General features: G+C 48.4%; 1 protein-coding gene across 1 annotated transcript; it reads left to right on the top strand.

Moving 5' to 3' along the window:
• The first annotated feature begins 3312 nt into the window (after positions 1-3312).
• On the top strand, positions 3313-17335 carry DDRGK1 (DDRGK domain containing 1). Its single transcript, XM_090034479.1, has 3 exons — positions 3313-3555; positions 15510-15665; positions 17307-17335. Exons 1-3 carry the CDS (start codon positions 3396-3398, stop codon positions 17333-17335), a joined length of 345 nt encoding a protein of 114 aa, XP_089890605.1. The 5' UTR covers positions 3313-3395.
• The last annotated feature ends 5139 nt before the right edge of the window (positions 17336-22474 follow it).

Genomic DNA, 22474 nt, shown 5'->3' with positions numbered 1-22474 from the left:
CTAATGATACATGTTTGAAGATTGGGATGAGGGGAGAGTAGTAGATATGCTGGAGGGCAGGGCTAGGAGAGACTGTGACAAATTGGAGGACTGGACCAAAACAAATCTCATGAAGTTCAACAAGGACAAATGCAAAGTCCTGCATTTAGGATGGAAAAAATCCCATGTGCCGCTACAGGCTGGGGGTGACGGGTTGGGCAGTAGATCTGTAAAAAAGGACCTGAGGGTGACAGTGGACTATAAGCTGAATATGAGCCAGCAGTGTGCCCTTGGTGCCAAGAAAACTAATGCCATACTGGGCTGCATTGGTAGGAGCATTGCCAGCAGATCAAAGGAAGTGATTATTCCTTTCTATTCTGTACTGGTAAGGAGTCTTGTGTCCAGTTTTGGGCCCCCAACTACAGAAAAGATGTGGACACATTGGGGAGAGAGTCCAATGGAGGGCAGCAAAAATGACTTGGGGGCTGATCTGAGGAGAAGCTGAGGGAACTGGGCTGATTTGGTCTGGGGAAGAGAAGACCGAGGGGGATTGAATAGCAGCCATCACCTCCCTGCAGGGGGGCTGCAAAGCCGATGGAGCTGGGCTGTTCTCAGTGGGGGCAGATGACAGGACAAGGAGCAATGGGCTCAAGCTGCAGCAAGAAACATTTAAGCTAGATATTAGGAAAAAACTCTCTCAGGAGGAGGGTAGTAAAGCACTGGAACAGGTTACCCAGAACAATTGTGGAATCTCCATCCTTGGAGGTGTTTAAGACCCAACCAGACAAAGCCTTGGCTGGGATGATGTAGTCGGGGCTGGTCCCACTTTGAACAGCGGGTTGGACTAGACGTGACTGCCTGAAGTCCCTTCCTGGCCTAATTTTCTATGATTCTTTGAGTCTTAATTAGCAAGTTCTCTATCTCTGTGCGTGGGCAATGTCCCTGACGCCCCAAAGCCAGTTGAACATAATGCCCTTACCAGGCTCCATGCTGAGCATCATGCTGACAGACTACCTGATGATGCAGCATTATGGAAAATGCAAACGGCTGGTTATTGTCACCAACTCATGAAAAAGGAGAGCCTGTTTTGCTTTTTTCTTTGGGGGGAGGCTAAGTGAAATTATATTTTACACATTAAGCAGTATAGCTCTGCTGCTTCTTCCCACCAGATGGCAGCCAGCCTACATAATTGCACTGTTGGTTATATAGAGTGTTCTGGCAGGGGACAGGGAACAGGAGGATCTGAATCCTCCCTTCACAGTTGTGATATTTTCAGCTGTCATCAGACAGAGCAAGGGTTGGATCTGAACCATGGGGCTCTTTGCAAGCTGGATCCAGGCCCCAGTGGATCCAGTGGTGAGGTGAGAGGTAGTGGTGTTAATTGCCGCAAGTTCCTGAACTGCAGGGATGAATGCACTCATTGCTTGCCTCTACATTGCCAATATACATCCCCAATGAGTCTCTGTAACAAGCATTGAGCAAAGGGTCCCATCCCTGTTTGCTGGGTGATACAGCTCAGCAGGCTATACCTTTGATGCTGCTAACGTGGAGCGTGAAGGCATTGTGAAGTCCTAAATGGGGATTAAGTTAGACAAGGTTTCACATGCAAAGCATTCTAATCAGTAGTCAGGACTCATAGTAGACGTGAAACCTTTTATTGGACCAACTAGAGTTTTGCAAAACAAAAATTCTTTTAATTGCAGGCTTTCGGGCACAAACACCCTTCATCAGTCTTTGGAGGAAAGATCGTAAAAGTTCTCTGGGTAACAAATGAAAGTTCATGTTTCATAGGATTTCACAGATATCACCTCCTCTACAAGTCCTGATTGCTTTTTCCTCTAGGCCAGTACAGCTACAACCTGGATACCTGACACATTCTAATAAGCACTGGCAGGATCAGGGAGCATGCACAGGTACCGCCAACCTCTGCTACATGGAGCACCATGCTCATGAACTTATACAAAATGAACCTGAAGATCACCCTGGCTTGTTGCATCTCTAGGGCAGGGGCCTGGATGTTTAGAAGCAAGAACAAACCACCAGGCAGGGCAGAAGTCAGGGTAGATGCACCCCTTTCTCCTCTGCACTCCCAGGTACCCATTAAGTCCCAGGTGTCCACAAACTTTAACAGGAAGTCTTTTAGTTTCAGATTCAGTGTGATGAAGGCAGTTTAGAGCAAACCCGTGAAGAATGGCTTGCTAAAATCGGCGTGTCTATCCTGCCCACACTCAAGCATTTTCCCACTGGAAACCAGAGGATGGAGCTGGGCTTTTCTCTGTGGCTGGAAAGACACATCTAGGAACTCAAGCTGCAGAGGGGGGGAATTTCATATGGAGATAAGGAGGAACTTTCTGACTACAAGGGTGGCCAAGCATTGGACCGGGTGCCTAGAGAAGCTGTGGCCTCTCCACCCTTGGACGTTTCAAAGAGCAGCTTGGACAGACACATGACTGGGATGGTTTCGACAAGGCTCCGCCTCGAGCAGGGGGCCAGACGCTATGCAAAGTCGCTTCCAGCCTGACTGTCCCATGAGATCCCAAATGGGAATATTATATTGCTTTGGACAGGGTGGGTGCAGGAAAACAGGTCTGAGCACCCAGTGGGACCCCCAGCCACTGCCAAGAGGGCTGCTGGCCTGACCTGCCACGCAGCAGGCTGTCGGGTATCCAGGTTGAGGTGGTATTGGTCTAGAGGAAAAAGCAAATCAGGACTCGTAGTAGAGATGATCTCTTTTTATTGCACCAATAAGATTTTTGAAGAAAAAAAAATGCCTTTCATTGCAAGCGTTTGGGCAGTTCTCCTGGGTAGAAATTTTCTCCTGGGTTGACAGAAATCTTTTCTCCAATGCCTAACAAAGGGTGGTTGTGCCTGAAAGCTTGCAATTAAAAACTTTTTTTTTTTGCAAAAATCTTGTTGATTTAATAAAAAAGGATATTCTCTACCACCAGCCCTGAATGCACCAGGCTGGGCATTTTTTTTAATGTTTAGGCTTAGTGCAAATCCACCAGCTCATCGCATCCCTCGCCCAAAATACCCAGTAGCCAATTAAATGCCACGTCCAAGAAACTGCAGCTCAGCGTCTCTAGTCACTGCCTCCACGTGTACTGAGCATGAACCACCCCCCGCCCTCCGCTCCCCGCCAATGGTATCTCCCCGCCAGGTAACAGCCCCCCCAATGGTATCTCCCCCCTGCCTAGTGCCAGAGCGCATGCGCCACGCTCTTTCCCTCCATTGGCCATCTGCCCCGTGACACCACCAATCAAGACCCAACTCCTGCCTACGTAACCTCCCCGAAAAGGACCCTTAGGTGCCCGTGGCGGTGCCTGCAGCCGCTCCCGCGCAAGCACCCCGGGGCTGCTGGACAGGTAGAGCTTCCCCTGTCCGCTTGTTGGCGTCTCTCCCGGGGAACAGGCACCATGACGGCCACCCCTGAGCGGGGGCTTCCCGCGGCAGGGGCGGGGCTCCGGAGGGGGGCGTGGCTGGGCGGGATGGAGGCCGTGCTGCTCGCGGTGCTGGCCGTGCTGCTGGCTGTGCTGCTGCTGCTCGCCGCCCGCCTGCGGGGCCCCGCCGAGCCCGGTGAGCAGCGGGGCCGTGGTGTCGGGGGGGCCCTGGGCGGTCGGAAGTGGCCCACAGGGTCCCGGGGGGAGGGGCTGGGGTGTCAGAAGTGGCCCCTGGGCTCTCATGAGGGGGGTTAGGTCTTGGGAGTGGTCCCTGGAGCCTCGGGAGGGGGCCTGGGATGTAAGCAAGGGGGCCCCGGGGTGGGCCCTGAGGTATCAGTATGGGACCCCAGGTTGTTGGGAGGGCCCCTGGGGTCTCGGGGGAGGGGGGTTCTGAGATGTCAGGAGGGGTCCCTAGGGCACCTACATTGAACACCTTCAAGAGCAAGTTGGATGCTTATCTTGCTGGGATCCTATGACCCCAGCTGACTTCCTGCTCTGCGGGCAGGGGCCTGGACTCGGTCTTCCGAGAGGTCCCTTCCAGCCCTAACGTCTATGAAATCTATGAAGTCACAAAGTGAAACTAGCAAGTAATCAGTTTAAAACTACCAAAAGGAAAGTGTTTTGGTTTTCTTTTCACCCAGCGTGTCATTGAAGTGTGCAGATGTTGTCACCAGATGTGATGGAAGCTGACAGTTGCACCATGTTCAGAAAGGAGTTGGACACATGCTTGGAGGACAGGCATGGGTCCGTGTTGAGTGTGGGAACAAGGGGCACGGCCTCTGAATCAGAGCTGCCTAGACCTTAAATCCTGGAGGCTGCAAATGAGAAGGGAAGAGTTGAGGGGAGAGTCCAGGTCATTCCCTGCTTGCTCTCCCTTTCAGCACCTGCTCTCTGCCATTGCCTGATGCAGACCTATTTAATGCCTACCAAGACACTATGAGCCTCCCTTACTAAGGGAGATCTCTAGGAGCACATCAACTGATTGCCTGGGACAAAAAAAAAGGGGGGAAGAGAGTCAGGGTAGCAGGTTAATAACAAGGGAAGCCAGAAGGTGACACCAAGCAGAGCACGCCGGCCAGCGCCCACTGCTCCTGAATGAGCCGATAGCCTGTAGATGCTGAGCAGCGAAACTGCCCAGAGACCTGAGCAATACCCCACAGTTGGCCAGAGCCTTGTTCCTGGTCTGGTAGGTGGCTGGCTTGGCCAAAGCCAGGAGGAGGCTGACCTGGAGGTCCTGGGATTTGTGGGCAAGATGGACCTATGGTCTGACCCAGTAAACAATAGTTCTTACGTAAGCTTTCTAATGCAGCAGGAGCGCACTCGGGAGCTGTGTCCATGGTTTCAGCTCCCTTTGCTGACATGATGGTAACTCTGGGTGAAGAAGTACCCCTTCCTGAACTCAGGACTTACAGCATCAGTTGTAAGAAAGGCTATGGATTGTGTGTTAACCACAGGCCAGACCCAATTATCAGTTCTCCTTATAGCCTTTCCCTGGTGTTCTTCATGCCAGAGGCTGCTGATCCTGAAAAATCAGAATTCCCTTGAGCACTATAGTACTTGCCTAGAGGGAAAATACTGGTCGTGTGAGGTCGTGGCATTGCTACAGCTTTGGACCAGGAGATTTGACCCATATAGGCCATGCCCCCAGCAGCAAGTGGGACACCAAGTGCTTACTCCAGCTTGTACTGTGAAGATCCCGAACGGTATTTTAGACTTTGGAGCAGATCAGACACTCTTTCTACTTATTGCTTTGTCTATCATAGGAAATTGTTGCAAAAAAAGTTTTACTATTACTTTCACTGGTTCAGATTGACCAGCATCAAGATACATGAGGTGCTGGTGGCCAGTAGTGTGATAAGCCCCATGTTGTATAGCCCTGCCCTAAGAAAGAGCAGAAGACCTGGCATTGCAGCTCTGGTGACATAGCTGCAATCCAGGTGTCTGCAGCAGATGTCAAGTGTGACGATCACTGTTACCATCTGTGCCTTCAACACAGGTTCGCATCCTATTCTCATAGGGAAGCTAATGGGCTGTGGAGTGGATGCCTATGCAGTCAGGTGGGTGGCCAGCTAGCTTAGGGACCACACCAGAGAGTGGTGGTTGGTGGATCATTCTCGGCCTGGAAGGTGAGCAGTGGGGTTCCCCAGGGTTTGGTCCTTGGCCCGGTGTTAATTAATATCTTTATCCTCAGTTTGGATGAGGGTGTGGTGAGCACCTTCTCCAAGTTCATGGATGATACCAAATTATGGGGCAAAGTGAATACACCAGAGGGCAGGGAGCAGATAGAAGCCAACTGGACAGTTTAGATCAGTGGGCGGAATGTAATAGGACGCAATTCAACAAAGATAAATGTAAGGTACTCCAGCTAGGAAGGAGAAATCCCCAGCACACCTACAGGTTGGGGGATGTCCTCCTCAGCAGCTCAGAGGCTGAGAGAGATCTTGGAGTCATAGTTGACTCCAAGATGAACATGAGCCAGCAGTTTAACAAGGCCCTCAACAAAGCCAATTGCACCTTGTCCTGTGTTAGCAGATGCCTGACCAACAGGTCGAGGGAGGCGATGCTCCCCCTCCACGCGTCATTGGTCAGGCCACAGTGGAGTACTGTGTCCAGTTTTGGGCGCTGCACTTCAAGAGGGACACAGAGGATCTGGAGAGGGTTCAGAGGAGGTCCACTGGCATGATTAGTGGTCTCTGTGAAAGACCCTACGAGGAGAGGTTGAGAGATCTGGATCTCTTCAGTCTATACAAAAGACAGCTGGGGGGTGACCTTGTAGCCACCTATATGTTTATCAGGGGAGGACAGCAGGGAATTGGGGAGGCACTGTTTACCAGAGTGCCCCAGGGAAACTAGGAATAATGGGTGCAAACTAGTGAAGAGTAGATTTAGTGAAGAGTAGATTAGTTAGACAATAGGAATAAAATTTTTACAGTAAGGGTGGCCAGAGTCTGGAATGGGCTTCCAGGAGAGATGGTACTATCACCTAATTTGGAGGTCTTCAAGAAGAGGCTTGATAGTCACCTGGCTGGGGTCATCTGACCTCGGTCCTGTTTCCTGCCAGGGGCAGGGGGACTGACACGATGGTCCGTTGAGTCCCTTCTGACTTTATAATCTATGAACCAGGGCATTTTAAAAGGGAAGGTAGGGGGTGCTCATTTGAAGCAGAGGTCTTGCATGAGGAATGCACTAGAGACTGGGAAAGGCAGTTGTGGTGCCTGTGTGTTGCTAGTGATAACTGTCATTGTGGTTGCTGTAGTATTATAGACTAGGGGTGACAAAGATGCACCTCAATGGCTGGATCCAGTGTGTGGGGCCTATCAACCAGCCTGTGGTGCTGCCTGTAGGTCTTGGAGTGGACCCACACACGGTGTGGGCTGGATCAGCTGAGGCAGACGTGGGACCAGTCTGGGATGCATGCTGGGCACAACACCTGCTCTGGCTGGTCCAGGATATGCTGCATGCGCCACCCACTCTGTGCCAGCCCTGCATACTGGATTTGGCACGTGGGGCTAGTCTGTGCATCTCATCCAGCCTGTGGAGCAGCCCTGGGGCATTTGTCCAGCTCATGCCATTCATGCTGCCTGCAGGGCTGAATGGATTTGACACCTCTGTTATAGACCAAGTTATATGACCATAAAAGTGTTTTTTGCTAGTGTTTTCTGTGCTAGCAAGAAAACTTCGTGTTGATATAAACTGTATTTCTAGTAGGTGGGTTTGCGAGCAGAGCTGTTGCTTTTTACTTTTGTTTTTCTCTGATAGACCTTAACTTTTTTCTAAGGCTGCAGGAACTCAGGAGCCATTTCCACTACTTCAGCCTTTGTGGCTGACATACCAGTAACTGGCTGAAGATCTAGCATTTCCTGAACTTTCAGCATTGGATGTAAGAAAGACCAGGAATTGTGTGCGTTAACCATTGGCACTGAAGTGTGTGCATTTATTGTAAATAATCTGGGATCACACACAAGCTGCTTTGTTTTTTTCTTTTAATACATGTACACTACAATCAATTTATATTTGGATTGTTTTAATTATTTGGAAATCTCTCGTTACCAGCTGGACCTGCCTTAATAGAAAACTGATGTGACTGATTTTTCAATTTGTGTTGCATCGGTAATCTCAGGGCACACTGCAAAATAGCAGACTGGACAGGCAGGTTGGCATCAAGGGAACAACAGAGTTCTGTCCAAAACTGCTGGGGGATCTTGACGTGCGGTGGTTAGAAAATCTAGTTTTTGACAGTGCCACTGCCCTGCGGGTTCTTCTTGGGTAGGAGGCAGCAACTGTTAAGACGCTGTGTCCTGCGCTGTGATGTGTCAACCAGACATCCACCCAGGGCAGATTACAAACTAGTTTCAGGAGAGTGGAGCTGTCCACCCTTGCTTTCTGCCTAAATGGGGAAACTTCAGAACTTTCTGTCATGGGAGTCAGACTATGAAAATATTTGAGGACTGCAGCTTTAGACTGGGGCATGGGTGCCACAGGCAGCCTTTGTGTCACACAGCAGATTGGGAAGGAAACCAGGCAGAAACTAAAGCAGCAAATTGGGTAAGAGAGCACAGGGAAGGAAGCAGAGCAGCAGGTTAGGCAGGGGAAGGGGATCAGAGTGGCACTCTGGGAGGGTGAAGGCCTAATTTGTGGCACACTCGCTAAAAAGGCTGCCCTCCACCCAGCCTCCTGTAGACCATAATCATTTAGTAACTGCAGGGAATCAAGAACTGAAATTTGTATTTCCTTAGAAAGGCCACCTCCAGCAGGATGGTGCTCTTAACTTCAGGCCTGGCTATTTGATTCTACTGAGAATGAAGAATACCATCCAGTTAAGAAAACCACCAATGCATTATCTGTCACTATAGGTTTGGAAAACTGAAGCTTGGCAAAAGGGAACAAGAAGATCTTTGCTTTCTGTGCTAATTTACCCCATCCAGTGATATATACCAATGCTACAATGCAGTATCATAGAATGATAGGGTTGGAAGGGACCTCATGGATTTCATAGATGTTAGGGCTGGAAGGGACCTCGTGAGATCATTGGGTCCAGCCCCCTGCCCAAAGTGGGTCAAATCACCCCAGCAAGATGAGCATCCAAGTGTTTCTTAAAGGTATCCAGAGTAGGTGCTTGTACCTTCTTGGGGGAACCTATTCCAGACTCTGGAGACTTGGACGATAAAGAAGGTTTTCCTTATGTCCGGTCTAAAACAATCTTCCAGCGGTTTGCGACCATTAGACCCTGTCTTCCCTTGGGGTGCCCTGGTAAACAGATGTTCTCCCAGTTCCTGATGCACCCCCCCTTATGGACTTATATGCTGCCACCCAGTCACCCCTGACCTCGGGGATCATCTGGTCAACACTCCCCACCCCCTGGCCACACATACAAGCAAACTCAAGGTGAGCTATTGCTGACCTGTCTCAGAAAAAAGGCCTTTCAGTAAAGTTGTATGCAGTTTCCAGCCATGCTGCTTAGTTCTGCAGTCTCAATAGATTTCACTTGCTAAGTGAGCGCAGTATTTGGCTAGGAGACGGGGACACTGCAGGAAGTGATATGGGGCAGCTGATTCTGCAGGTCTGGAAGGCACACCTTGCAGTGCTGCTTTTCCACATATATCATCAAGTGCAGCAGGTGGTGCTCTTTCCTCTTAGTTTGTAGGGAGCTGGTGAGCCAGCATAGTTTTGCAATGCCGCTTTAATATCATGAACATCGACAAGCCCAGACACATCCTTGGCTTGCTGACTTGCTGTGATATAAGAATGATGATGTGGTGTGGGAAAGATATTTTGCTTGCCCATCAAAAAATGTCCCCTTGTACATGGCAAATAGAAATTTTACCAGGCTTCATTCAGTGCTCGTGGTAGAGGTGATAGCTTTTATTAGACCAACAAGATTTTTGCAAAAAAAAAAAATCTTAGATTGCAAGCTTTCTGGCACAGACACCCTTTACGAGCACTCGTGGTGCTCTGGTGAGGTACCGGAGGACTGGAAGAGGGCCAACGTGGTGGTCCCCATCTTCAAAAAGGGGAGGAAGGAGGACCCGGGAAACTATAGGCCGGTTAGTCTCACCTCGATCCCAGGCAAGCTGTTCGAGAAAATTATGCTGGCACACATCCAGGAGGGGCCAGCAGGGGACTGCATGCGTAGGGGCAACCAACATGGGTTCATCAGTGGCAGGTCCTGTCAGACCAACCTGGTGGCGTTTTACAAACTATGAAACCCTTCATCGGGCGTTGGAGAAAAGATCGTAAAAGTTCTCCTGGGTAAAAATGAACGTTCATATTTCATAGGATTTCACAGAGGAATCAATAGATGAAATACTCCTCTGGGCAGGCAGTTCTTGGGTGCAAAGGTGTCTCTGAGGCTCTGTGAGCATGCAGATTACCTTGAACAAAGGCAGGAGCGGTATCTTGGATTTCAGGTGATCAAAGTTGCTTCTTCCTTTTGAAATTATGAAGACTTCAGTTAAAAAATCAGCTGAAATTTGATATCTTCTATATGTCAGATATCCAGGTTGTAGCTGTATTGGTCTAGAGAAAAAAGCAATTGGGGCTTGTGGTAGAAGTGATATCTTCTATTAGACCAACAAGATTTTTGCAAAAAAATTCTTTAGTTGCAAGCTTTCAAGCACAAATACCCTTCATCAGGCTTCATTTGGAGGCAGCTTTTTTGGCCTGGAAGGTCGAAATGAGGACCTAAGTCAGTGACTGCCAACCAGAGTGTTGCAGCACCCTAGGGTGCCTTGAGATCCTTTCATGGTGGGCCCGGCACCATGCAGTATTACCATTGATAACATGATTCACAAGATAAACCAAGAGATTTCAAATAGGAATCTCTAGTTAAAAGCATTCTGCCCTTTTGTGGTCTTTCTGACTTATTTGCAACTGAAAAAGGTCTCGATTGTTTTCCTGTAGTCGAAAAACTTGTAAAAACCAAGTGCTGGCACTTTATGAGGGTGCCTCAAGTCTGGAAAAGTTGAGAACTGCTGTCCTAAGCCTTATCCAGTGAAACGCCTTCATGGTGCTCTCTCTTAAGGGTATAAAGGGCAATGCCTTTGCTCAGTTCCACTTTAAAACTGTGCATTGTGGCTTCCCAAATCCTCCTATATTATCAGACAGAGGTGGTATTCTTTTCTGTTGTGCTGTGCTGTACTCTCAGCTGCTGCTGTTCACCGCAGAGCCAGGTGGAAAAAATTGCTATATAAATAGTGTAATGTGCAATGCAGTTTACACGTTGGAACCATTTAGGCCTCATTAAGGTACCAGCTGTGTCACTATTCTGACAGTTTTCACCATGGGGAGGTAAAGCTAATCTTACAAGTAAGAAAATCCAGTCCACCCCTGAAATGTGTCCATTGTCTCTAGAAATACCGAAACATAAGAAAAAGGTGTTGACAAAATTTCATAGATTTCAGACATCAGGGCTGGAAGGGGCCTCGCAAGATCATCGGGTTCAGCCCCCTGCCCCAGTGGCAGGAAGTCAGCTGCGGTCAAACGATCCCAGCAAGAGGAGTATCTAATTCAACGTGCTTCCAAGCCATCTCCGCTTTCCTGCTTTTGCTTTTATTTTTCATTATCTGTTTGGCCTTGTCTTTTAAGTGGGGGCTTTGTCACGTGTGGTTATAATTTGTTGAGGGCTTTGTAGAGTTCAAGGCCACCAGGAACTATTTGATCACTTAGATTACCCTACTGTATAGCATTAACCATTGAGTCTGGCACAGCTGCTCCTGTGTCTAGTCGCAAGACTTTAGTTAGATTATGCTAGCTGTCCGAGCAGAGAAGGAGAGCGACTGAGGCACCACAAATGCTAGATATGGACAACGAATTGAGAGATGGCCAGGTGACCCCTGCCGGTGAATGCTCCATAGGGAAAGACCCCAAAGCCTGTGAGATCCTGGCTGCTGTGACCAAGATGGGGCAATTTGCTCCTGACTCTCAATCTGGTGATGGTTTCGATACACGTGTTGGCAAGATCCGCTTCTGGGTGCGTAAGGATACGCTCAGTACCGATTGGAGTGCTGGTCTGCCTCCTGCAGCAGTAACCAAGACAGTGCCTTGGGGAGCAAAAATAGTCAGAATGCCTACGTGAGCCTACAGGGCCCATTAGGTTAGTGTGGTTTATAGCCTGCTTGTTAATATAAAGAATATAAAGCTCAGTCAGTTCCCATCTGAATAAATCAGCAATGCAAGGTTACCTCATGTAGTTGGCAGGCGTCAGCCACATTCGGGTGGTTTTGTTTGTGTAAATAGCCTACTGCTTCGGGGAAAAGCCCTGTCCTGCTGAGAGATTTGAATAAAGAGAATGTGGTCACTCAGTTTGCACATTTGTCCTTCTGAGGGTTGAGCACCCTGGCTCGAAATGAGCATGCAGCTTATAAATAGATCCCTTTATCACAAAATGCGAAACAACCATCTCCCCTTTCCAGGGCTCATGAAAAAAAAGAGAGCACCAAATAAGTGAGCACTTCTTGATACAGCCAGGCAGGGACTTTGTAGATGTTTCTAGGGGAAGGTGTTTAATCTTTTAGATGGGCAGATACCCAGGTTGGGACTGTGGCATGGCTTTAAAGACTAAGAAACACCAGGCTCCTGTGTTGTATAAATGCCTTCACGCAACCTCTAGGCCCATTACTGACTGCCTGGGTAAATGATGTGCTCATCTGTCTTTGCTTTTCACGCCTGTTCTCTTGCATATCAAAGCTCACGAGGGCATGTGGCAGGTGTAAAGATGCAGCCTTTGCCGCTCCCAGAACTTTCAGCTTAAACCATGGGCACATTGCAGGGAACAAGGGCACCAAACAGACGGGAACATTTTGAGGTAGGAGCCTGAAGGGGTAACGAGCACATGAATGCCGAGATGCCCTTACAAATAGCACAGCATGTTGTGTTCAAGGCATATCCAAGCTAGCTGAAAGCTTGTTCACTCAGGGGCTCCTAATGGGGAAGCTGCAGTAGCAGGTTGCCCAGGGTGGAGTTAACTAGTTACCCAGGCCCCTGGGTGAGTTTTGCAGCCCATGATGAGCTCTGGGTGGCAGTGGCTCTACCGTTTTTGGTATCTCACTTATCTTAATTTAATCTGGGTTGAGAGTATCTGCATGAGTGATAACCACAGGGGGGGCACAGTAAGCATTGTTCTCTTATAATGGGTATCCCACTAGCAGGCAACATATTGGGAAGGATTTGATGGAAGTGAAGACTTCCTGTAGTCCTTGGAGGAAGCAGAATGGAAGGTGCTCAGGGCTTGATCTTGCAAGGAACTGAGCCAACAAAGTACTTAAGCATTCACTTAATTTTGAGTGTGCGTGTCCAGTTGACTTCAACAGGACTCTTCATGCGATTAAAATTTATTATATCAGATACTGGGCCGACACGAGGCCTGGGCATTCTGCGATTTGCAGGATTGAGCCCTCCGTCACTCCGAGAATGGTATGTAACGACTGTGTGGGAGAAGCTGACATCGGAGGTGGTGTTGCCAGAGCCACAGAGGTCTGGAGATGAGGGATGCAACCACATGTGTGGCTAACAATGGAATTGTGGAGGGCCTGGAAGGGAAGAACAAGAAGTGTAAATCTGATACTGGGAATGAAGAGCTAGAAGATAGGAGGGATGTGGGGAACAAGGAAGGCCATCTCTCTCCATCTAGCACTCTCTAGCTGTAATATTTTAATGTAAAACAGGAATAAGGTGAATCTGAAGATGATTGAATACACACTTGAAATGTCATGCCGGCAGCTTGTTCCTTTGACTAACTGTGCTCCCTTAGCACCCTCCCTGCCTATACGTATATGTTTTGGGATAATAGCTTTGTATCCCCATACCGATTTACATGGCAGCAGTACATGCACACAGGTTGCAGTCTGTATTTGTCAGCCAGGTTGTGTTACAAGTGCAGTGATACATGCGTCCCTTCCCAAAACATAAGCGTGCTCACACAGTTTGAACCATCCAGAGAAGGGAGACCCCATTCTGAATTTGTTGAAGTAAAAAACCAAAAAATAAGTCTGCTTCATCTAAAAAGAAGCGAAATGTTTCTGGGCCCCACCTTCTGCTATCTCTGAAATGACTGCGCTGGCCATCTTAACCAGATGCGGGAAAGTAATGGTGGTGTTTTAGGTATCCAGGTTGTAGCCATATTGGTTTAGAGGAACAGGCAATCAGGACTCATAGTAGAGGTGATATCTTTTAATAGACCAACAAGATTTTTGCAAAAAAAATGCTGTTAATTGCAAGCTTTCTGGCACAAACACCCTTCACTGGGCATTGGAGAAAAAATCATAAAAGTTCTCCTGGGTAGAAATGCAAGTTCATATTTCATAGGATTTCACAGAGGAATCAATAGATGGAAAACTCCTCTGGGCAGTCAGTTCATAGCTGGTACGAAGCCCCCCTGATCTCCGGTGAGGATCTATGATGATGCAGATTACCTTGAAACAAAGGTAGGAGCAGGATCTCAGGTTTCAGGTGGTCACAATTCCTTCCTGCTTGGGGAAAATACGAAGATTTCATTTTAAAAAATCAGCTAAAATTTGATACCCAACGCATGGAAGATATCCAGGCCTGAAAGCTTACGATTAAAGACTTTTTTTTGCAAAAATCTTCGTGGTCTAATAAGAGATACCATCTCTGCTACAAGTGGTGGTGGTTTTTCTTTTCAGTTCACCTTTTGACCGAATAAGAGAAAATTCAGCCCGAGGAATACACAGCCATCTTTCTTTTTTTCCTGGAATGGTCCAAGTGTTATGCCACTTATTTTCTCTGTTGCTCCACTGCATAGGTACTATACCAGATAAGAAACAGTCTACACTCTGAAGAGACTTCCTTCAAATTGGACAAAACGGGTCAATCACCCATGTGTTACACAAGGCAAATGGAAGCAGAGAGGGCCACGGGCTTGGGGGTAAAAGGTGCAAGGTAGGGTGGCATGTTGGAGATCAACTAGTTCAGTGTGGTACTTTGGTATAGACCTATCACAAGGGAGTGGGATACCCATGGGACCCACCAGCAGATAGCTGGGACAGGAGCTGGTGAGGTGGAATAAGCTTTGCAGGCAGGATTAAGCAGGGAGATAATTCATCTTGTGGGAACAAAATGTGGAATTAACTTCAAACCCTTTGTGCAAGGTGGAGCTGGGTGTGAGTCGTGACGGGTGGGAGTGAGATAAATGTAACAAGAAAAAGCAAGGAGGAGGAAGTCTGCAAGTAAGGCAGGAAAAGGGTCTGGCACAGGGTTGTATGTGGGCATGTTTGAAGATCTCCTAAGGCCTCTCTTCCTCCTAGGGCTGCTAGATATCTTTAAAAATCCAGGTGGATTAGATGGGAAGTTCCCAGAATGCTCAGTGTTGGTTTGACCTGCGCATGAAATAATCATTTTGCTTCAAGTATAATTTGCTTTAATGTTGTTTCCATTCCATTCCCCTGACTTGTACTCTGGGGGCCGTGTCCAGACAAGTACAGACGTTTGTTTGCCTGGGGCAAGTAGCAGCAGCACACCTTGAGCCACTGCTGCTTGTCCCCTGGGAGCACCCATGCCTGTGTGCTCTGACATGCGGCAGATGGGGTTGAGGAAACGGAGACCAGCACAGGTGCTGGCCCCAGCAGCCTTACCTGGGGGACTCCCAGGGCTGCAGTCACAGCAAGAAGCATGGTCAGCAGCTGGAGGGTGGCTCTGGCTGGCCACGCTCTGGTTTTGGGTGACACACACTGCTGCCATGTACACCACCCCGCTTCTTTTCAGCATGGGTTTTTCTGATGCTGGGATCTCCCAGAGTCAAAAGAAAAAAACCCAAGTTGCAAGGTAGAAGTGTGGAGAATGCCACACACTGCACATGTGGGCATCGCAGACAGGTCTGCAGCTCCACGTACCGCACAACTTCGCTGATCTGGATGTGGCCTTGGAGCACAGATTCTCTTGCTCTAAGTCTGCAAAACAGTAGGTGTTGCCATACATGGATAAGGAGCAGGGGTGGACTGGCATTCCCTATCTCTGAAAATACCTGGTGCAGACCTCCCCAAATCTTCCCCCACCTTGCAGTAGCAGGAGGCAGCTGATGAGCAAAGCAATGGTGACAGCACAGCCATGTAACACTTCCTGTTCTCCCTTTTCCAGCTGAGGAGGAACACCAGCGAGATGTGGCAGCAGCAGTGGCCAGGCCTCGGCCTCATGCCGAGGAGCGGGGCGAAGGCATGCCCAGGCGCCGGAGGAATATGGGGACCAGGATGCTGGCTGAGAGGAGAGCGCAGCAGGTAGACAACTGGGCAGATGGTAAGTTTTGATTCAGCCAGCTCTGTTTGTGCAAACGAATACTGATCTGTATGAGCAGATGATTGGGATGGGGGGTGGGGGCAGGCTCCCAGAGAGTCCTCTTCAGCTGGGCTCCAGAGATTCTGCAGCCTGAGTCTGATCTGCCTCAATATCCTGATAGTATGAGGATGAATTTACATAGCACTCCCCCGCCCCCCAGCTACTCCAGTGTTTTCAGTCTCTTTTCTCAAGAGATCACTCGCCCTTCAGTGAAATGGAGCTGTTTCTGCGGTGCATTCTGTGCCATCCCTCTGACACGACTGTTTCTAGGAGGGCTGTGAAGAATGCTGCTCCCCTTCTAGTTGAAATCACAAGGAGAAATGGGAGGAGAGGGGGTAGAATCAGCACCTTTTACATTATACCCGTTCTAAAAACAAAAGCTACCCTGTTGTTTCAAGACACTGATTTAGCACTAACTTGAGGGAAAGTACTAGCATGCACACACCGGTTCTGCAGCATCTGGATTTTCCCTGGGCTCCCATCCAAATATGGATCCACACAGGCCCTGCTGAGCTGACAGTCGCATCAGAAATGTATTTTATTTATTCAGTTATTTGGTTGTTATTGCTTACAAGTATTAGATTGCAGTATCATATCCTAGAGTTGCAGGTCAGTGTGAACAGTCCCATGGTTTTTGTTTTGCATGTAGAGATGGCAACAGGGATATTCTGACATGTAAGGAGTACAAAGGATTTTCCCAACCACAACCACAAGTCCTGCCATCTCATTGTTTTGTTTGGTTTTTCTTACAAATCGGCTGTTTCCATTTTGCCCCTGCTAGCCACGCAGAGCTGGTGCAGTTGTGGGTCTGCAAACTACATCTCTCAGGCTTGCAGTGTCATCTACAGCATTATTCAGTTTGGAAAGTCTTCCCTGCTCAAATGGAGCGAACAGAAGACTCCAGCTTGACTCCCGTATCCCAGCTTACCGTTTTAGGCTTTCCATCCACATACAGAGCGAGGTGGATCCTGTTGAGCTTGAGCTTGCATCAAAAATTGCAGTCTTGAAATGATAGTTTGGGCAGGAGGGAAATTTGCTTCTTGGGAAGCAGAGCATGTTTGAGCTGCACTTTTTGAGACACTACACATAGAACTGCATGAAGCCTCAACTTGGAGAGAATCATACTTCCCCCCACTTGCAAACATGCTTCCCTGCTGTTTCCAGCAGGCATTTTGAGTGCATCTGGCAGGTAAATGTGTTACCCAAGTCATCAATGTCTAACAGTTTCACAAATGGTAAATTTGATGGTTCTGAACTTTTCAACTCTAGCTGCTGCTTTTGATGTGCTAGCACCCAGTACAGAAAATGAAATCTGAACTGCTTTTGATGTCTGAGGCCTGGACCACTCAAACTTTCTCCATGGGAGCCAGGCGTGAAGCAATCAAAGCAGCGCTCCTCCTATTAGCTTGCCATGTTAGCGGTGGCAGAACGTGTTGTGAGCCCTTATGAATAATTCTTTTGCAACTTGGTGCACATCAAATGCAAGCAAATTCACTCTTTTACAAAGTTTTCTTTAAATTGACATTCCTCTTTTCCCCCCTCCCACCCATGTCCTTTCTCTCACCTCTATCTTTTGCTCCCCTATGCCGCTTTTCCTTTCAGATGCTGATTCAAATTCTGTGGGTAATTGAGCACTGCCACATGGCCCTAGTACTGTGGCAGGAGCATGGGCATTTAAAGACTTGCTGCTCTTTTGTGGGCTGCCTATGAAAGGGTTGCAGGTATCCATGCTTCAGTAGATGTCTGGCTAAAATAAGCCAGTCTTCTCTCTGCTTTTATGTTTTGAACTTTTACCATGAGCCAGATGCTGCAGTTTAGCTGTGCTGTGCCTTTAGCTGTTTAGCTGTGCCTTTGCAGCCTCCTGGTACTGTGCCAGGCTGGGACCTGGCATAAGTTAGAGTGGGCCTAAAACTCATCTCGGCCAGCTGCCAAAGATATCAAGGTACCTGATGATCATGGGGGTGCATAAAGATGCTGTGGCTTGCTCACATGCCCCTCTCAAAACTCTCCAAGGTCAGTGGGCTTGGAAAGAGGGATGTCATAGGAGTCTACTGTCAGCTGAAGATGCGACCCCCTTCCCTCCCTGCCATAAACCTCCGGGGTGCCAGTTCTGCTAACTTAAGGTCAGCTTTGCCACCCAAAGACTAGCAAAACATGGCCCTAGCAGCTCTGAAATTTGGGCCCCCCACATGATTTTTTTTTCATTGGTGCACTGGGTGTGGGTGGTTTTGAGTTTTTTCATCTGCCAATTTAAAATTTAATACTAAAATAAGAGACCTTTAAAGGGAAGAAGGGTGGCCATATAATTCTGCTGCCTCACTTCAGTACTGAAATCTCATGTAGACTAAGAAATCTTAACCCTAAGTTATTTCAAAGGGGATTATTGTTAATGGCTTCTCTCTGCCCTTGCTTAGCCCATTTGTATGGCCAGTTAGATCTGTGTTATCTATGCAAATGCTTTTAAAGATGAAGATAAACTCATTGAAGGCTTACTTTTTCTGTACTGGGGCTAGTATCTCTTGGGAAAGGACAAACATTTAATGTAAACCAGAATGGAAAAGGATTGATTTGAACAGGTCAAAATATTGATCCTGAATGTGTGGAGCAGAATCAATCACTAAACTCCTTATTGCAGCTGCAGCTTCCTGTGGTTGGGGTGGGGCAGGACATCTGAATTACATGTAGGTTGACCTGGGAGGCGGGTGTGGGGGGTGGTTGAAGTAGCAAATGTCAACAGACTCTTCCCCCTACGTTTTGCAAGCAAGATCTCTATTCAAGAGTTCCACGTGGGCTGCCCCACATGGTGTAGACAGGCATATTAGCCAACTCTCCCATGCTGAGACTTTTTCAGTGGTTAGGTGACTACTTCAAGACGATCATGTCTTGTGAAAGTAACAGCAGCTATTAATACTTTGCTCTAGTCAGAATTGTTGGGCAGATTTTTTTTCTTCATCACTGACAAAGCAGTTCTCAAAATGAGTGAGCCCAGGCAGCTCCGTTCCAATCTTCTGATTGCTGCGTTGGCCTACAGGAATAAGTTTGGCCTGGCATGCCTTGCCCTGCGGAGGATGCTGCTGCTGTGAAACGCACAGATCATGAGTTTCTCGATACAGGGATTTGGTCACATCTTTGCACACAACAATGCAAACCTGTACAGTTATTATGAATACCAGCATTGTATTATTGTTGCAGCCATGACAGTCCAGGGACTATGAGAGAAGCAAAATTTGGTAGTGGCTTTTATTGGGCCAACTATTATAGTTGAGAAAGATGTTAGATAAGTTTTAGGGCACCAAATGCCCTCCCTTAGATCTGCTTCTGCTCCTTTCCCAGACCCGAGGAAGAATTGTTGTCCAAAAGCTGGTCTGGCACCTCTCCCAATTAAATAGTCTAGCAAAAAATCCTCAAACAAATCTTTCTTCACGCACAGTCCCTGAACCATCCCAGCTGCAGCAACACTACAGTGCTGTTATTAACAGTTGTACAGATTTGAATAGTTCTGTACAAAGACGTGATACAGGCAGTGTATTGCGAAACTTGCAGTCTTGCGTGTTTGTCAACACAGCAGGGCTGGACAGAAATACCCAAGATGGCTTTGAACATCTCTGCCTCTGCACTATGGATAAGCTCCAAATGAGGCATAACCCAGTGAGGGGCGCCCGTCTGTCGGACAGCTTTTTTGGGTTGGTGTCAGAGCAGTAAAGATGATAACAATAAGATGAGTGTTAAGATATCGAATGCCCCATGTTTGTATTTCAGACTAGTATGGGAGAGGAAGGAGGATGGTAAGTTAGGGTTCTTGCATGTAAAGAATATTATCTGTAATTGGAGGCTTTAAACTCTTTAGTTAACTCTCAGGTAAGTAAAGAGGACCTTTTGCTGGCTGTGTGTTCCTGAGTTGCCCAAAGCCTGAGCTGCTGTTGTGGAGGCTGTTCTTCATCCTGTAATCTATAGGGATTTTGCTGAAAGCTTTTACTCAGATGTCAGGCAGTGCATTGAGAAACCAGTGGTTCTGTTTTCAAACTCAGCTTGTGATCCCTAAGTAGCTGGATGTTGCCATTTAAAATGTTTAAGTTTTCCTTTACTGCAGGGGTGTTAAGCATGTGGCCGGAAGGCTGGATCTGGCCTGTGGAGCTGTGTGATCTGGCTGGTAGGTCACTGGACCACCCTTATGTGCTGGTACCAGCTCCATACGCTGCTGTGGCACCCCACTGGACCCAGCCCTGTCCTTTGGGGCCCATCCAGATTGAGTTGTGCCAGAGCTGGTACATGGGTCGGGTCTGGCAGGGCGCCGCTTGCAGCACAGGCCCCATACTGTGTATAGCGTGTACAGCCAGTCCAACCCTGCACACCAAATACAGCGCACACCAGCCTGAGGGTGCCCATTGTGCATGCCACAGTCTGGGCTGGCACTGTGGCACACGCTGCCTGCAGTATGTGGGCTAGACCCAGCACTTCATGATGCACAGGGAGCTCCAGGTTGTGGGCTGTATGTGGTGCCCCAGACAGACCCCCTGTGCTGTCTGCAGTGCCCAAGCCAGCCTGGGCACTGCAGGCAGCATTTGCCACATGCACAGCAAGCCTTGGGGCCAGCATGGGCTACGTGTGGCACAGGCTGGACCTGGTGCCATGGGCATTGTGCAGGGGGTTGACTGTAGACCAGCCCAGAGATCCTCATCCTACTGGCAGGATTGGATGAGATCTTCACCCTGGCACCCTCTGCCAGACAGGAACCAAAGCCTTTCTCAGCAGCATTGATTTAACTCTAGGGGCAAAAAGGAAAGTATTGTCCCCACAGAAGAACTGTTGTGTAGATGAGACAATAGTCTGGTGATCAGAAGTTCCCAAGGAGGCACTTATAAGCCCTGCAGTGTCCAGCACAATAGACTCTGCTGAGCTAATTTGTTTAATCTCCCACCAGCTTAATTGTAGAATCATTTATTACTTGTATGACTGCAAATTCTCAACTGAAATCAAGGCCCCCTCGTGTTAGAGGCTTGTACACATGCATGGTGAGTGGCATTCAGCAGACCCAAATGAGGGGAAACTGGGGTGCAGATAAGTGAAGTGACTCCAAGGTTCACAGTGGCATTGGGAGCACAACCCAGGTCTTCAGACTCCTATCCAGTGCCCTTGTCACACCACAGAACCACCTGGCCTCCTGCTGTCCTTAGAGAAACATGGTTGAGATTCAGTTGAACCTGAAACTGGTGGGTGGAACCCTGCCCTCTATCTGAGAAAGCCATAAAGAAATGGTTAGTCTCCTTTATGAAGTGATAGCAATCTTCAGACTGTAAAAGGCCACTTGGGAGGGCTTCGGTGGTATTCTTAGAGTGGGAGTGAGCATGTTGGAGGGTATGCGGAGGTGGGGATGGGGAAAAGCTAGAGCGAAGCAAACAAGCAGAAGTGCAAAAACAAAAGACTCTCTAGAGCAGCCTGAGGTTACACGAACCAAGAAGGCTTTCAGAGACAGCTGCCGGTGGCTGCTGGCTGCAAAAGCTGGGATGCTCAGACCATGGGCACTTGGTTTATGTCATACCTTTCGTGCTTAAGCAAAGGGGACATTGCATTTTCTTTCATTAAAAAAAGATTGTATCAAAGAAACAACTTCTCTTAGTCACCAGTTCTTCTCCCAGCTAAGCAAGGGCCCAATTTGTAGCTAGCAGCTTGAGTCCAAAAGATGTCATAGATTTCACAGACATCAGGGCTGGAAGGGACCTGGGAAGATCGAGTCCAGCCCCCCACCCAAAGGGCAGGAAGTCAGCTGGGGTCATAGGATCCCAGCAAGATAAGCATCCAATTTGCTCTTCAAGGTATTCAATGTAGGTGCTTTAACCACCTCCAATGGCAGGCTGTTCCAGACCTTGGGGGCTCGGACAGTAAAGAAATTCTTCCTTATGTCCAGCCTGAAACGGTCTCACAGTAGTTTATGACTGTTCGACCTCGTCATCCCTTGGGACACTCTGGTGAACAAACGTTCCCCCAGATCCTGGTGGCCACCCCGGATAAACTTTGTAGGTGGCCACCAGATCACCCCTGAGCCTACGCTTTTCCAGGCTGAAGAGCCCCTTTGTGCTCTCAGCCTGTCATCATAAGGTCTGTTTTCCTGACCTCTGATCATGCGCATGGCTCTCCTCTGGACTCTCTCAAGCTTGTCCACATCCTTCTTGAATTGTGGAGCCCAAAACCGGACGCAGTACTCCAGCTGTGTCCTCGCCAAGGCTGAGTACAAGGGGCGAATGATATCCTGGGATTTGCTTGAGAAGCATCTATGGGTGCAAGCCAGCGTTTTGGTCGCTTTACTAGCTGCAACATTGCATTGCAGGCTCGTGTTCATCTTGTGGTCAATGATGAGCCCCAAGTCTCTTTCTTCCGCAGCGCTAGCCAGTGTAGCACTGCCGGGCCTATAAGGATGCTGCAGGTTTTTCTTCCCAAGGTGGAGAAACTTGCATTTTTTTGGTGTTAAACACCATAAGGTTCTCGTCTGCCCACTAGCTGAGCTTGTCCAAGTCAGTCTGGATCCCCCACCTGTCTTCTGGCATGGATACTTTGCCCCAAAGTTTGGTGTCATCAGCAAACTTGGCGAGTTCGCTTCTGACTCCAATGTCCACATCATTAATGAAGACGTTGAACAATATGGGCCCAAGGACAGAGCCTTGGGGGACCCCACTGGTCACAGGACACCATGACTGCCATCAATTACTACCCTCTGGGTCCGACCATGGAGCCAATTTCCCAGCCAGCGGATCATGATGGACCCAAGGCCACAA

The sequence above is a fragment of the Crocodylus siamensis genome, chromosome 2 (assembly GCF_052110815.1).
Source record: "Crocodylus siamensis isolate JL-2025a chromosome 2, ASM5211081v1, whole genome shotgun sequence".
Lineage (NCBI taxonomy): Eukaryota > Metazoa > Chordata > Crocodylia > Crocodylidae > Crocodylus > Crocodylus siamensis.
Note: the sequence above shows the minus strand (reverse complement) of the source record. Positions and strands in the feature narration are given on the sequence as shown.

Coding starts and splice junctions, on each gene's coding strand:
- DDRGK1 (XM_090034479.1), top strand. CDS start 3,396: ATGACGGCCACCCCTGAGCGGGGGCTTCCCGCGGCAGGGGCGGGGCTC. Junction 3,556..15,509: donor GCGGGGCCCCGCCGAGCCCG/GTGAGCAGCGGG, acceptor TCCCTTTTCCAG/CTGAGGAGGAACACCAGCGA. Junction 15,666..17,306: donor GGTAGACAACTGGGCAGATG/GTAAGTTTTGAT, acceptor TTTTCCTTTCAG/ATGCTGATTCAAATTCTGTG.